General features: G+C 42.7%; 1 protein-coding gene and 2 long non-coding RNA genes across 3 annotated transcripts; 1 reads left to right on the top strand and 2 right to left on the bottom strand.

Annotated features, from left to right (window-relative positions):
* The first annotated feature begins 893 nt into the window (after positions 1 to 893).
* On the top strand, positions 894 to 3,795 carry LOC125195135. The gene is made up of 4 exons (XM_048093329.1): positions 894 to 969; positions 2,299 to 2,602; positions 3,324 to 3,415; positions 3,520 to 3,795. Exons 1-4 carry the CDS (start codon positions 894 to 896, stop codon positions 3,561 to 3,563), a joined length of 516 nt encoding a protein of 171 aa, XP_047949286.1. The 3' UTR covers positions 3,564 to 3,795.
* A 3,034-nt stretch (positions 3,796 to 6,829) lies between these two features.
* Positions 6,830 to 7,846, bottom strand: LOC125193269. The gene is made up of 3 exons (XR_007171548.1): positions 7,677 to 7,846; positions 7,270 to 7,346; positions 6,830 to 6,892 (listed from the first exon to the last, which is right to left on the bottom strand). It is a non-coding gene; the product is annotated as an uncharacterized LOC125193269 (long non-coding RNA).
* Positions 7,847 to 8,838: 992 nt separating this feature from the next.
* On the bottom strand, positions 8,839 to 10,687 carry LOC125196906. The gene is made up of 2 exons (XR_007171959.1): positions 9,499 to 10,687; positions 8,839 to 9,111 (listed from the first exon to the last, which is right to left on the bottom strand). It is a non-coding gene; the product is annotated as an uncharacterized LOC125196906 (long non-coding RNA).
* Positions 10,688 to 16,468: the final 5,781 nt, after the last annotated feature.

Below are 16,468 nucleotides of genomic sequence, written 5' to 3'. Positions count from 1 at the left end.
TAATTTTTGGACGTTCTTCCTCTTTTTAAACGTAAAGGTCGTAATACAGTACGCCGTAGTTCGCATTTAAAGTTCTATTTTCAAGACAAGTTAGGGGTTCGCCCTATCTTGCATCTTTCCGTTGATTTCATCGCTCTTGGAAGCGGTGTAAGAGTCGTCATTCACGACTATTCGTTCATAGATACTCTAGCCTAATGTACCTCCTTAGGCGTTCTAGGTTTGCATGCATTAGTCATTTCGTAACTTTCTAAAAAAAAAAACTTCCTCGATCTATCATCATACTTCACATAATCAGGCATGCATAACTAATAATACTTTAGCATTTGTAAGACATCCTTATGCTTAACATTTTAAACTTGAAATTCTCTGGTTCGTAGAAAAATGGAATTTACATGCTTTTCCTTGAAATCCTTGAATATTTTTGAAATATCTTTAAAAGAAATCATTTTCCCTTTTATCAAGTCCTTTCATAAATAACTGAAAATTTTCTGGTAAGAACTTCTTTCTTACCTCATTGCTGCGGTTGAACGTGACGAGTCGAGGTGTTGGGTCCTTTAACTTTCCATTTAAGTCATGTTCTAGCCTAGTGCTATCATTCTAGACTAAGGCTTGAAAGAAGGTTCTTGGGTCCAGAGCGAAAGAACGGTGCTCTGATACCACTCTGTCACGACCACAAACTTCCTAATGATAGTGACTGCATCTAAACGTGATTCAATAGCACCTTAGAGTCAAGGGATGAAAAATAAACATGATTTAAAAGAAGAAGCCTAGGACAAAAGTCTCGCAGGTGAAAGTGAAATGGGACAACATAAAGTCAGAGTGCGGTCTAGGTTCACAATCCTTCTAACATAGAATCCTATTACAGCGGAAACGTCCAAGACAAGGCAGTATGTATGGAGACATACTACCCTGGGCTACCTATTGACTTATTCGAGGATTCATACCCAACACCATCGCCTGCCCGTCCACGTTCAACCTGCACATTTAAAAAGAAACATGCAGGGCTGAGTATTTGATATACTCAGTGAGCACATTGCCAAAAACAGTTTTGATTTTAATTGTCAAGCCACAGTTGAGAGATTCACGGGGTTTTTATTTAAAAGGCCCGAGTCTCTAAATACTTTTCCTTTCATAAGAATTTTGATTGCGCAATCACGTAACATAGATATACCATATCTGATCATTGTGTGAACCGGGAATGTGGCCACATTCCACGACGGTCACTGGACCGGCCAACCCCTTTTGTTAGCTCACGGTCCCCTTATGTGTACACTAGTCCGAGTAGGGTTTGCGGCCCTACTGGGACCCGAATTCGATTTAACATAAATTGGCATAGCCAAGCAGATAGGTAATCATAAAACAAAACATGGCATGACAACATACTTGAGCAAAATTTCACATTTTCATACTAGAAACACGTTTTAAAAGAAATGCCCACCTCAAAAGCTAAAGCTCCTTCCGAAATTTCCTTAATTTGGTCTTAGATGACGTTCGAAGACGTCCCTTTAGAAAATAAAAAGATACTTAATTAGATTTTTTGAGATATCCATTAAGCTTAAGCATGAATGCATCCTAAGTGCGATGATCATTTTATTCTTCCTTTAAATTTTCTAGAAGAGTTCTAGAATTCTTGAATATTAATTAAATCGGTAGATTTAATTAAATTAGTAAAATTATTCACTTAACTAGAGGGTGCTACCTCCCATGCCATTTATTTAAACATACTAAAAATTTTGGCTCGAGGTCTTAATACTCGTTAGCGTATCGTAATTTCTTAAAATTAATCATTTGAGCACTCTTGCTAGTTCCAAAAAATTTAGACTTATCTTCGTGGAATTAATTTGCGGGTTATTAATTAATTCATAACATATAAAGGCCCATGATTTAAAAAAAATTCCTAGTCCATACTTTAATTAATTGGTGGCCCAACCTATTACTAAAGAGGCCCAATAAAAAAAAAGGGAGGCCCAATACCTAATTAAAAAAAAAAAAAAAAAAAATTGGCCCAAAACTCTCTACCCTATCCATCGACCCCTCTCTCTTTCTCCCTCATCTCTTCACTCTCTCGGCCGACACCCTAAGCAGGAGAAGGAGACGGTTCCTCTTGCGTCGCCGGAGATTTTGATGCCCCTCCTTCACAACCCTCGGTCTCAACTCATTTTAGCACAATGAATCCCCAATTTCAAAACCCTAGCCTCATCTCAAAAACTTCTCGCTTCGTCTCCACCGCCTTCCGAAACCGGCGTCGACGCCGGCTGTGAACTCAGCGAGGCGGAGCGGTCGTCGCGGCTTCGTGAGGCGCTCTCAATTTGAGTCGCGGCGACCCCTCGGCATCTCCGTCGCGACCTCCCGTTCCATCGTCGTTTCATCTTTCATCGGCGGGATCGCCGACAGGAAAGAGGCGTCGCCTCTCTTCCTCCCTGCTTCCGGCGTTCTCCTGGCCTTTTTCCGACGAATCCTCCACCACCACGCCATCGCGGATCGCCCCTGTTGCCTCTCATCCTTTCACGGCATCTAAGCGCCGTCACTGCCATCTACGGCTGAAGCTGACGCCGTTCGGCTTGCTGTGCAGACCAGCGCCGCCGCCACCGGTCGCCTTGAAGCTAAGTTCTTCCCCCCCCCCTTTTTTTGTCTAGGCTTGGTCTATCTAGTTTGAGTTTGGCAGCAGCTATGATAAATCGTTGTTGATTTTCTCTTCGGATAGAGCTCATTTAATTGTTGGGCTGGGTTCATGAACTACTATGTGTGAAAGCTGTAAGGAGATAGTTATGATTTGCTATTATTCTTGGTCTATGAAACAGACTATGGTTTGCTTGCACTATTTGCTATGAAGCTGGACTTAATGTGGTTATACTTGTGCCCCTAAGTCCTTATATTATGTGGTGTTTGATCTAAACATGATGCAAGATAAGGTGTTGGGGTGTGGAGGTGATTACCTCTTGATGTAGTGAGGCTGCCCTTGTTGTTGCTTGAGGTTGACTCCTAAGGCACCAAGCTTTCTACTCTCTCTAAACTTTGCTGATTATTGTGAGAAGTGTGGGAGGGAGTTCGAATGTGGTGTGGGGAGGATTTTTATAGGCTGATTGTGAACTTGAAAGCCCTAAATGAGGCAGCTGAAACTCTTGTCTCTATCCAGCAGCATATCCCTCCCCTCCTTGATCTTTTGCAGCAACTTTAACTGACATTTTGATGGTATACTAAGGGTATATTGCTGCCACAATCCTTTTGTTGATTCCCCACCACCCCTTTTATTTAATTTAGCTTGGTGTTGTGTCTAGCATAAGTACTCTTGCATTAATACTCTTTGTTTGACCTCCTTGCAGGTACAGCGAAAGGAATGCAGGGCTGTTGGGAGCAGGGGAGTTCAGGCTGACTTTGCTTCCTTTGGCAAGTCTTTTGGTCTACTCTAACAAAGGTATATTGTCATCTTCCTTAAGTGAAATCTGCTGGCTGCTTTAGTACTCCTAAATTTCCCTCTTGCTCCCCTTGCATCTAATATATTTGTTTGTCTTTTTGCAGGAGAAAGAGACACTTGGCTGCCACACAACTGCCCCGGGAGGTAGGCTCGCTGCCTTGGCTCACCGGCTGACCGGGTGGGGTCGCGTGATGTGCGGCTTGGGCTCGGAAAAGAAGAGGCCCAACGTGTAGTAAAAGAGTCGGCCTTAGCTCATACTTGTAAAATTGTGTAATAGCATTCCCATTTCCTTTTTCTTAATTTCTTACTTCCCATGTGTTTCACTATGTAAACTAGAGGGTGTTTGATAGTAAATTGCATTTTCTTAGCTAGAAGACGAACTCTTCTTCTCTCTCTCTTTTTTTTTGTTAGTTATGGCTCGTAAATAGTAATGGAGTAGTTTTAGTTCATCCCAACTCTATTTATTTATTCATTGCTTATTATTACTATATATTTTTTATTAAACGGCCCTTAAGCAAAGCAAGGTAACGAGCTCTTATTCAATATGACGCAACAAGAGAGTGACACAATTTCCATGGTGGTGAACCCTTACAAATTAAGCCGAACGAAAACAAACGAGCGGTTATTACATCTTATTACCTAAAGATCTCATTGGACTCTATAAATAAGAACCAACCCCAACCCTAGCCCCCATAGTTTTCGAAAATCCCTACCCCATATGCTCTCTCAATTTTCTTCCACTTTACTCCATAAATCCTTCATCTTTTGAGAAGAAATCGAAGTCTAATCCGTGGATATTGAAGAACCAAGCCTATACTTTGTTTCTACCGATTGATTTTCTCTAAAAAGGTATTTTCGTTTAAGAGTTATGTTGTTCTTCTTATACCTCTCCTTTTCTTTTTCTTCCAACCGATTTAATCGGTGTTCTTGAACCTTCATGCATATTAATTGAGAGAAAAAGGGATAAGAAGGGATATGGAACATGTGTGTGTGTGTGTGCCGAGAGGGTGAGGTGTGTGTGTGCCGTGTGTGTGTGTGTTATGCGTGTGGTGTGTGTGTGTTGAAGTGTGTGTTGTGTAGTATGTGCTTGATGGCTAAATACTTTTGCATAACATATGATGATAGATCTAGGGTTGAGACGCTAAGAAATATATGTATGTTAAGCATGACTTGAAATTAGTAATTCATGGTGAGTGTGACTTGAAATCTATTGGTTATGAAGATTTAGGTGAATCGTTGGGAAAGAGAAAAGTAACGAGGCATGCATAAGTTAAGAATTTATAATTGAACCTAATTTGTGAATACGTGCCTATGTGAATTTAAAGGTGAAACCTCGGTTGCGAAGCCAGATAACGGAAAAAGCAAAACTACTTGAAATCTAAGCAGTCAAGGTGGGCTTTACTCTCAAAAACTCTCTTTTATTTTGTCAAAGATAATTATCGGAGCTATAAGGGTGGTTTAACTGTTGTGCCATGCCTATGTTTGTTTTATTGTGAGATTGTGTGCCTGATGCCTAGTTTGTGAGTTCGCTCCATTGGGCTATAGGGCTATGGATATGATATACGAATTCGGGTCTGAGTATGGGCCGCAAACCCTACCAGGCTGTGTACACGAGGGGATCGGGAGCCGTCCTAGCTAGTCGGCCGGTCTCGTGGGCGAAAAGCGTGGCATAACTTTTGAAATAAAATGTTTTGGCAATGAGCTCACTGAGTATTTCAAAATACTCAGCCCTGCATGTGTTTTTCCTTATGTGCAGGTTGAATGATGACGAGCGGTGGCGGGTGTTGAGCAGCTTAATTAATAAATATGGATGTGTTGAACTCTAAGTGTAGTCGTATCTCCATACATAGCTATGCTTCTCTCTTGGTCGTTTTCCGCTGAATTTTTGATACTCTTTGGAATTTCTTTTGGGATATTTGCGTCTTACTTTTGTTTGTGGCCTTAGCCCTTTTCTTGTGATTTTGTCTGGGATACCATGTCATACATTTAAGACCTTTGAACCATTTATGACATATTCTTTCTTTAAAATTTCTAGGTCAAGTCTTTACTATTAATTACTCTGATATTCCTCTCTAAATGTAACCCTGGCCTACATTTACATCTTTGGAGTCGGTTGGGTAGCAGTTCGCCGCATTTATTGTACCTTAGGAGGGCGGGCTGTTACACATAAACTCAGCGAACTCAATTCCACGAATTGGAATTAATATTGATTCTATATTTCCAGAAACTCAACGAACTCAATTGAACGATTTGTGATTGGAATTCGTCAAATCCTCTACAAGCATCAACGATGGAAGAACGTAATGTCCATTAATATTTTTTGAGATGAATTCCAGAAACTTGATTTAAATTTTGAGATGAATTCCAGAAACTTCCGTTTATATGAATGAACACTTGAGCTTACAACTATAATTAATGTACTACTTTTTTTTTTAATGTAGTGTGACCCACTTGAATGATGTAGCAGTCTACTTATTGTTATGTTTGCAACTTTGCGTGAAACCTAGGGTTTGAAGGATATAATGTTACATGATAAGTTCGCAGTGACTAATGTACGAATTTCGTTGTATAATGTACATTTATCTTATTATAATGTATGAATATAGTCGTTTAATGTATTTATCTCTTACTGAGCAATGTAGATTTTTATTTGTTCGCTAATGGCCGAAAGTTAAATCCATTCCCCAAGGGTTTAGCAGTCCATGGGGTTAGGGTGTAGTACTGACTCAGTAACACAAAGTTCAACAAGGGAGGGAGTTAGAACCATTCCCCTAGGGTTAACTTACCCATTGGGCTAGGGTATATCATTACCCTTCATGTAGGTAAGTGGTCGGAACTTAATTCTTATCCTCTTGGGTTAAGCTATCCATGGGACTAGGACATATACCAACCCAAATATCAAAGCTCGTGTTTGACTTAGTGTTATTTGAATTCTTACTGATTGTAATGTACAAATATATTCGTTTAATGTATATGTCTCTTACATTATTTCATGTGTTGTCTACATTATAATATTATCTCATATGATATTGTTACAATTCTACATTACTAATTGCCAAAGATCTACATTACTAATTGCTAAAGATCTACATTACTGTGAAGTATAATTACATTACCAAAATATTGGGGCACTAATATATGTATGTTCAGTAATAATGTATACGTTTTACATCAAGTAATTTAATATTGGAATCCCCTCTGCCATCGTTATTAGATCGTAAATGTACAATATTTGATATATAAATATTACACTATTTAGATGCGAATGTACATCACAACTCTTTTACATCCCAAACAATCTTAGTTAATAGTTAACAGTTTCAAAAGCATTCATTGTTTTCAAAAACTAAGTTACAACTCATTCATTGTTTTCTGTTTCCATCATATTACAACAAATTAAAAAAAAAAGGAAATCCAACACCAACTAACTCTTTATTGTCATCAAATTTGACTTGCGCTCTCGTTCAGTCTTTCTACCTATTCACAAATAGATCATTGATTAGCAACAATAATACATTACTGGTTAATACAGATTTACATTACCACCAATAAGAAATAATAATGTAACATATTAGTGTAAAATAATGTAAATATTTGATGCAACAATGTGTAAATTTTGGTAAATAATGTAACACATAATAATATAGCACATCAATATGAATAATGGAAATTTTGAATAAATAATGTACAGAAAAATCCAAAAAAAGTAAGAGATCATACCATAATACTGAATAATATAGCACTTAGTTTGAAGTAATGTAAAAATTGGGTAAATAATGTAAGTAGCACTTAATGTACATTTTTGCAGAAACAATGTAGCATTTAGGTGATAAATAATGTAGCTATTGGATCACCTGTGTTTTGAGTTAGTTGGCTCTTGTAAGGTCATTTTCTCCTCACCATGTTGCCAGTTTTGTTTTGCTACACGATTCTACTCAAAATAACCAAAGTAACTCTATCAAGATTCAATTTTGACAAAAATGGTAACTAGTAACAACTGATTCAAATCATGTCAGTAGAGTAATGAAAGAATTAACAAAAACTAACAACGTTTCAGAATTCCACATAACTGAGTAGTAACTATGTAAATTTGACAACCATTGGTTCGAATCAATTAATAACTAAAAGAAAAACATGTACCAGTGCACCGTAACCAACAAGAAATATACTGATCATGAAAAACACATAAAATGTCTGATTAATATAAGCCCAATCATCGATTTCTCTAAATAACAAGGCAAAGGTCGTCGATTTTGCCTACCCTATTCGGCGGCGTCTTCAAATCAGAACAACCAGTGGATCTGATGTATTCAATCGACACAACACATCATCGATTTCTATTGCAGTGTCCGGCGGCATCGTCAAATTGGAACAAAACAGTGAAGCTAGGGTTTATTTTTCACAGATTGAGGAGGTTTGGGTTTCGGCGAGAGAGAGAAACTGAGGAAGCGAAATTGTGAATTGATGGTGAGAAAGTGAGAATGTGTATCGTCGGTTATAATTAGAATGGCGAAAATCATGGATATGCAGTTTAAAACTGATCTTTCAAATTCTGTCATTCCCATTTTACCCTAGTAATGTAGCTTACAAATAAATTAATGTAGCGCAGATACTTTAAATCACCACCATCCAAATCTATAATCCAAGGGCAGATATTCGTGTTATACTTTAAGACTATATATATATATACCCCTACATATATATATATATATATAGGGTCCAAGTGACCCTTTAGTGTTAAGTTCAAATGTATTTCCAGGCTTAGGATTAACTTGATGGACGGATTAGATGTAAAATATATATCATACCCCGAGTTACATTATTTAGGAGTTCTGGTTACATTATGGGGGTATAATTGGTACATCTTATTTAGGATTCAGTTTTAAAACGGCAGGTGCGAAATATCTGCTATTTCTCTCAATTTCTCTCTCCCATTTACCCCAAATCGACGAAAACCTAATTTCTCACTTTTGCTCTCTATATTCAATCCTAGTTTGTGGCGATTCCTTATCCACTGAAGACGGAGACCTCAACACATCGCGTAAAAGTGGAAGACGAATCTTATATCAACATCGGCGACTGAAATTGTGGTGTAAACGTGAATTTGGTAAAAGCTACACCGAGTTTCGTAGGCTTGAAACTTTCAGTTGAAGCCTCCATTTTTCGATCAGTTTAAGGTAATTTAGACATGGGTTTCTCTCAATCATCTCCGATATACATTAGTTACTCAAATGCCCGATTAGATGTGACGCCCCGGAAATTTCGATCCTTTCTTTCGAGATAAATCGGATTTAGTAGCTTAATTAAATTTCTCTTAGAAGTTGTGTAATCGTACTTTTCCTCGTTGTTTTCGACTTTGGAGTAATTTAAGTATTCTCGTTGGAGGAAATAAAGTGCAAGAAAATTTAGTTCAAGAATAAAAGTGGAGGAAATACTTTCACTAGAGAAATGTGAAAATGTTTGGAGAAATAGAAATGCATGAGAATAAAGTATTTAAGTACATACATCTTTATTTGGTACAAGAGTGAACATTGACAAGCTACTACTATCCTAATGGTCTCAAGACCTAAGACTTTGGCTCCAAGCTAGAAGTAAGAATGTGAATGCAAGCATAGTAGGGATAAGATCCCCTCTTCTTCTTCTTCCCCATCCTTCTCGATTTTCAGCCCATGAGGCTCCAAGTTACAGCCTTGTACCTGCAATATTAACACCAAAGAGGGTATTAGAAAGTGACACACAAGTAAAGAGAGAGGGAAGCACAAGCTAAATAAAGAGATGGAGCATTTAGTGATAATGTAGCTAAGTAAGCTACAAAGTATAGCATGAGGTAAGAAAATCTTGGTCACCATCTCCTCTAACATCAAAAGGGAGTCGAGACAAAGGGGCATTGGAGAGCGAGCTCCTACACAAGCCCAAAAATAGAAGATGAGACAAACTCTCATCTCCCCGTCAATCGAGGCCGAGAAATCAGCCAAGGGAATCAGCCACAATCACCAAAACGGCAAGAATCTCACAATCATCAAGCTCGAAAGTAAGAGAGCTAACAAGCCCAAATTAGGAGTCTTTGGCTCCAAGTCTCAAACCTAGCTTTCAATAGCTTAGCACCATATAAGCAGCCTCTCCTCACCTCCTCCACCACCACACTTCAACACCACAAATTCTACACAACACCATACGAAGAGCAGCGAGGGAGGAGGGAGAGGGCAGCGAGCGGTGACGGCAAGGACAGCCACCACCGAGGAGGATTCAACGATGTTAAGGTAATCCCAACAACCTCAACACCCATCTCCATCGCATCATGTAGATCAACCAATAGATAGCCTATAACTTAGATTCATAGAAGCTCAATAGAATGGTCATAGCAGTAGCAAGCATAAAGAACCAAACACCAACACATGATACCAATGCTTAGTCAAGTATGAGATACTCCCAAATCAGTAAACCACAAGTATGACAATCATATAAACAAGACTAAGTGTAGCAAAAACAATAGCAAGCTCCTTCCAGTGATTAAGTGCAGCCAAGTTCGAATCAATAAGCGATAGAGAGCCCCAAAGCTTTCGTTTTTATTGTTAGAAATTGAGTAGAAGGGGGGGGGAGGAGACTTAGCTTAGGCGGAGGGGCTGCCGGGCGACGGCGAGTGTCGACGGAGCCGAAGAACTTCCGCGGAGAAGCTGCGGATCACGGCGGCAGCAGGGACGAGGCTGCCGGGCGACGGAAGAGCGTCGACGGAGTCCGAAAACCTCCGCGGAGCAGCTGCAGGTCGCGGCTGAGAGAGGGAGGAGGAGGCGTGCCTCCTCTCTGCCGCTAGGTTCGCCGAGGACGCCGGTGCTGGACGAAGAGCGCTCGTCGGAGAACGCCGAGGCGAATTCGCCGGCGACGCAGAGGAGGTGCCGACACAGAGCAGCACCCGGCGAGGCGGCGAGTTACGGAGGCACGGAGTTGAGGCGACGCCTCCTCTCCACTGCTGACGTCGCCGAGAGGGAAGAGAACTCGCCGGAGGGCATTCGCTGGAGAAGGAGAACTCGATGGAGGAAGGAGTACGCGCCGACGGGACTCTGAAATCCCGTCGAGCTAGCGGCGATTTCACCGGAGAGGAAAGGCGCGCTGCCGTGTTCTCTAATTTTAGGGATTTGAAAAAAACTTAATTGGTGAATGAAGAAGTGAATGAGAGAGAAGTCCGATTTGAGGGGGATTGGAGTCACCCCGGGCGCGAAACCGCCGTAGAGGCCGTGAGGTAGAGGCGATTTCGCCGGAGAAGAGGCGTGAGAAGAGGAGAACTCGCCGCTGCTTTTCTCAGTGGGAAAACTCTAATTGGAAATTTTGGGGAAGAAGTAAAAGAATAATGTGAGAGGGAGTTGACCGATAGGAGTATATTTGGGCTAATCAAATATTACTTTGGGCCTATTCCACTTTATTTCAAAAAGAAACTTGGGCCTAAGGGAAATGAAGTTGCTGGACCAAATTTAGTAGTGAGGCTAAGTCTTTTTAATTAGTGGGCTAAGAGGTTTATTGTTTGGGCCAAGATTTGATTATGAGAAGTTGGATGGAATTAATTTAAGAATTGAGGTGAAGCTCAATTAATTAATTCCCGAATAATTTGCTAAGTTTTCAAAGATGGAAAAAAATAGAGTTGGAGCTCGAAGGTCGAGGAATAAATTTCCAAATAATTTATTTAGACTCCGGGAAAATAAAGTAGTAAAGTGGGAGACGCGAAAGCCGACCGGCGTCGCCCCGCGACGCCATGGGCGGCCTTAAGAAAAATCCGAAGAAAAGGATTTAAGAAGAGACTTTCCAAGAATTCCTATTCTTATTAATAAGTGCCCGAATATTTAAGTTAGAGAAAATAGAATTTCTCCAAGTTAATAAAGAGAATAAATAAACTCTGCAGAGTAGTAAAGCCGAGGTAGGATTAAGAAAAATCCTATAGGCCGAGACTGAGATGTAGGTGCTATCCAATAGGATGCATGCATTCTTTCTAAAGAGAAATAATTCAAGTATTAATTAGCGTGCTACGCTATTTATTTTCAAGGGATAAATTGCTCAAGGGCGAGTGAAGCCAAAGCGAGTAATTGAGTTGAGACATAAGCATATCAGGTGGGCTTTCTTTTAATATCCAGCACTATAGTGTGGATATAAAGCAAATATTTGTGAAATTATGAAAAATCATCTTTTCTCAAAATGAAGCAGTGATTGTTTTAAAGTGTTGTCATGCCATAAATTGTTTGTTTTGAGGCCTATCTGTTGGGGTTGTAGCCCGTGGGTTTTGGCGATGCCAGCCCGAGTTTAAAGAATTCGGTTCCCAATAGGACCGCAAATCCTGTTCGGAATAATGTGCACGAGAGCCGTGAGCCATCAGCTGTTGGCCGGCGATGTGTCCGCTGAAGGTGGCCACCTTCACGGTACACGATTCACAGATATGGTAGAAATTTTGAAAGAACTTAGACTGCAGTCGGACTTTTAAGATCACAGAGAATTTAGTATGCTCGGGCCTTTTAAGAAAAACCCCCGTGCGATACTGTGGATGGATGACAACTATATATTGTATGTTTTGTTTTCGGCATGTGTCCACTGAGTACTCCTGTACTCAGCCCTGCATGTATTTATAAATGTGCAGGTTGAACGTCAAGAGGATGGAGAAATGATCGGAGTCGATGCTACTAAATAATCCAGTGGATCTTTCACGATTCGTGTCTTCATACACGAAGTCGTCTAGTATGGACTTATTCCGCTGCTCTTTTGTGAAGTGAGACATCTTAGAATCTCACCTTCGAACTCTGATTTATTGATGTAATATTCATTCTAGTTCTAAGACCATGAAATGGTACATTTGGCTTCTATCCTATGAAATGATCGACTTGGCCTTCGAGTATATTCACAAGTTCTTTCCCCCTTTTCTTTCCCCGTTTCTTTAATCCCCCATTAGTCGCGATTTACCCGCTTTCGCTATCCTTAGCAAAGTGCGGTCGTGACAGAGTGGTATCAGAGCACACAGTTTCTTTCTTGCTCTGAGATCCAAACTTTCTTCAGTCAAGATCTAGACTTGTTCACTAGATCATTCCAAGAAATCGACTCGATCATCTCCATGACGTTCAACCAAGTTGGAAGTAAAGAAGTGGAATTTTGAGATAACCGATGCAAGTGTGACCAGAGATAATCCCAGTCGAGAATGAAAGAACATAGTGTGAAAAAGAGTTTCCTTGAAGAATGTAGCTCAAAATGAGACTACAAAGGATGAACTATAAATCCTATAATTGCTTTCCTAAGCAACAATTTTGAGACGATGCTAGACAGAGTTAGGCACGAAAGCGTGATCCGCGGTGACACGACTTTTGCGCGAGAAGAGCCGACGCCCAGTGCACGAGAGCACAAGAGGGGCAAATGTTGAAAAGGAAAATGAGGAACGATGCTATAAGGGAATAGCACAAGATAGATCCTCGCGGTGGCTATGCCACTCGATTTGATCCGAAAGAGAGTATCGATTCCATCACGTTTCGCGAGAACCTTTAGAAACGTTAGATTTGAGGTGTGAACTTAGTTGTTGACGTTAGATCACACAGTATAGTGGCTCTAGTTGAGGATTCCTTTGACTTAGACTCTCATGCATCGCTTTTACGCTACGTTTTCTTTGAGTACCTCCTTCTGACTCGAGCCGTACCCTTTGTGTAGATGGAGGGACGTGATCCCACTAGACCCCCGTTGAGTATTTTTGAGAGTTGCGCAGAGTATGCACTCCGCGAGTTCAGAGCTTATCGACCGTACGTAGGAGAGAGCATAGTACCGATCGTGAGCAGGTTTTACCAGCTGTGGGAGAGGACCCACCAGTACGGCGGCGCTACTGAGCTCGATGGCATCCACCAGCTGATCTCCGTACTCCCCGAGGAGTGGGGAGCATGGGCCGAGTGGCTGTCCAGCAGCTATATCTATAGGAGGATCGACACCCAGGAGGAGGTGGGGGATTTTCGTGGCTTCGTGTCTTTCGTTTTCCTACATTCCGTACACTACCCAGAGGTTCCGCCTATTGCGGAAGGTGACTTACCGCCACCCCCACTTCAGTGGCGCTCGTCGATCCGTCCCGAGGACGGCACACGGGGAGTTCACGACCACGAGGCAGGGTCGTCCCGGCAGACTGTTACAGATCTACCCCCAGGTACCAGCCGAGAGCCAGTGATGCGTCGGCTCGATGGCGCAGGGTACGACCCCGAGGGGCGGGGCAAGGCCCCGATGGTTGCTATGGATGAGGAGGAGGACCTAGGGGAGCCATGGATGGACCGTGCGGTGGTAGCACAGGAGAGAGCCCCCGAGAGGGAGGGGCAGATGCTAGAGGTGCACGTGCCACTACGGGCCCACGTCTGGGATGAGGACTTTCACGCCGAGCTGCGGCGACAGTCAGAGGAGTGGGAGGCTTGGCTGCAAGCCCTCCGAGTTGAGATGGACCTAGATGAGGCTCTGTTCCCAGAGGTGCCCCAGCCTGCACACGAGGATCTACCGGGAGCAGTGGCAGATGATCCCATTCTGGTCGAGGACAGTGATGATGACTTTGAGGGGAGCTCGGGAGTGAGCTCGGAGGGATCAGACGATGAGCAGTAGAGAGGTTGTACCATTAGAAACGTCCTAGTATGATGGCGTTCTGATGTAGTTGTTCTTTTCTTTCTAGGACTTTCAGTAGATCACGTTTTGTTAGCACATAAGACCCGGGATGTTAGGAGGGCAGTGGCTAAGTACTTTAGTGATGTTCCGCAGTATCGGGACTTCACAATACGTACTTGGGTGTACGTTTTAGGATTCATCTTTTGTAAAAAGTCCTTTCGAGGCAGACTCTTTTATCCCTTTGACGATGTACTGATCTGATGGTTTTTATGGAAAATTAGTTATCTTGGAAAAGTTGTGTTCGCTTCTATGATTCAGTTGTTATGTTTTGCCCTCAAAATTTTGATAGTACTTAACGAGTAATTGGACGAACTATTAGGATGCCTCCAAGGAGAGCTGATGGGCCACGAGGCCGAGGACGTGGGAGAGGCCGAGGTCGAGGCCGAAGGGAACTCCCTATCTTGGAGGAGGAAGTACAAGGAGATTGGTATGAAGTAACACCACCCCCATCACCTGTTCCACCGCCTTCACCACCCCCACCACCACCCCAGCCACAGGACCGTAGGGTCGAAGAGATGTTTCTGAGACAGAATCCACCAGTGTTCAATGGGTTAGGAGACCCAACTGTTGCTGAAACTTGGATACGCGCACTGGAGCGCATATTCAACTTTCTGCACTGCACAGACCAAGAGCGTCTGTCTTGCGTGACGTTTCAACTGATTGGACCTGCTGACTTCTGGTGGGAAGCAAGGAAGAAGACCATGACTCCGGAGCAGCTCAGGGAGATGACTTGGGAGGAATTTAAAGCTGAGGTCTATGGCAAGTACATCCCTAAGAGCTACCGGAAGAAGAAGGAGGTAGAATTCTACCATCTGAAACAAGGACGGATGTCAGTGACTGATTATGATCGTATGTTCTGTGAGATGGCTCGGTACGCACCAGATCAGGTGGACACCGACCAAAAGATGGCCGAGAAATTCTGTACCGGTCTGAGGTACGAGATAAGGATGACTCTGGCCAGTCATGAAGGACTGTCCTACACTGAAGCTCTAGGACGAGCACTGGACATTGAGGCAGCTATGCCGGGAGAGAAAACCGGGTCAGCTGTGAATCATGCTCCACCCCCAGCTCAGTCCCAAGCATTCAGGGACAAGAGGAAATGGGAAGGACCGCAGGCCCAATCTGAGCCTAAGCGGGGAGGATATGGACCAAGCAAGCCACAAGGTGGCGGATATCAAACTACCCCTGGGTCATTCAAGGGGAATACCCCAAAGTCCAACTTATGCCCCAAATGCAACAGACTGCACAGCGGCATCTGCAAGTCAGGGACTGATGGTTGCTTCAACTGCGGGAAGACTGGGCACTTTGCCAAATACTGCCCAAACAAGACTTCAGGGACGGGAGCAAAATCTCACCCGTCAGCTCAGCGCCCTCAACTGCGCGCAATGAATGTTCAACCTGGAGCAAATCCACAGCAGGCGCCAAAGAATCAGCAGCAGAGGCCAAAACTCCCATCACAGGCTCGAGCTTATGCAATGAGGCAGAAGCAGCCAGAGGTGAACCAGGGAAACTTGGCAGGCATGGGTAAGCTCTTCAATACCCCTGTTATGCTTCTGTTTGATACTGGTGCTTCGCATTCGTTTATTTCTGCAAATTGCGTGACTACTTTGAAACTCGCTACTAAGGAGTCAGAACATAGAATGGAAGTAGTTTCCCCAGTAGGAGGATGTATAGAGATTTCTCGTACTTGCTCGAACTTAGAGATCACTCTGGGCGAACTTAAGATTGTAGCGAACAACTTGAGTGTTATGATCATGTGGGATGTGGACATAATACTAGGAATGGACTGGCTGGCTGAAAACCATGCCACGATCCTTTGCAAAGAGAGGCAAATTTCTTTTGGAAACCCCGAAGGTGAAGCTACCCGCTTTCACGGAATTTCTTTAGGAACGCGAAAATCTGTAATCTCGATGTTGCAAGCCAACAAGCTGATGGGGAAAGGATGCCCCGCATACCTTGTCTACTTGAACAAAGAGGAGAAAGACGAAAGGAAATTGGAAGAGGTCGACATCGCTCGCGAATTTCCGGATGTGTTTCCTGACACACTACCGGGTTTGCCGCCAGACAGGCAAGTGGAGTTCACTATAGATCTAGAACCAGGATCTGCTCCAGTATCAAAGGCACCATACCGAATGGCCCCAAAGGAACTAGATGAACTGAAGGTACAGCTGCAAGAACTCCTGGACCTGGGATTCATCAGACCCAGCGTCTCGCCATGGGGAGCACCTGTACTGTTCGTCAAGAAGAAAGACGGGACCATGAGGATGTGTGTGGACTACCGAGAGCTTAACAAGCTGACTCTCAAGAACAAGTATCCCTTACCCAGAATCGACGATTTGTTTGACCAGCTCAAAGGAGCTAGCGTATTTTCTAAGATGGATCTGAAGTCGGGATACCATCAGC

This window comes from Salvia hispanica, chromosome 6, assembly GCF_023119035.1.
Source record: "Salvia hispanica cultivar TCC Black 2014 chromosome 6, UniMelb_Shisp_WGS_1.0, whole genome shotgun sequence".
In the NCBI taxonomy this organism is placed as follows: domain Eukaryota; kingdom Viridiplantae; phylum Streptophyta; class Magnoliopsida; order Lamiales; family Lamiaceae; genus Salvia; species Salvia hispanica.
Note: the sequence above shows the minus strand (reverse complement) of the source record. Positions and strands in the feature narration are given on the sequence as shown.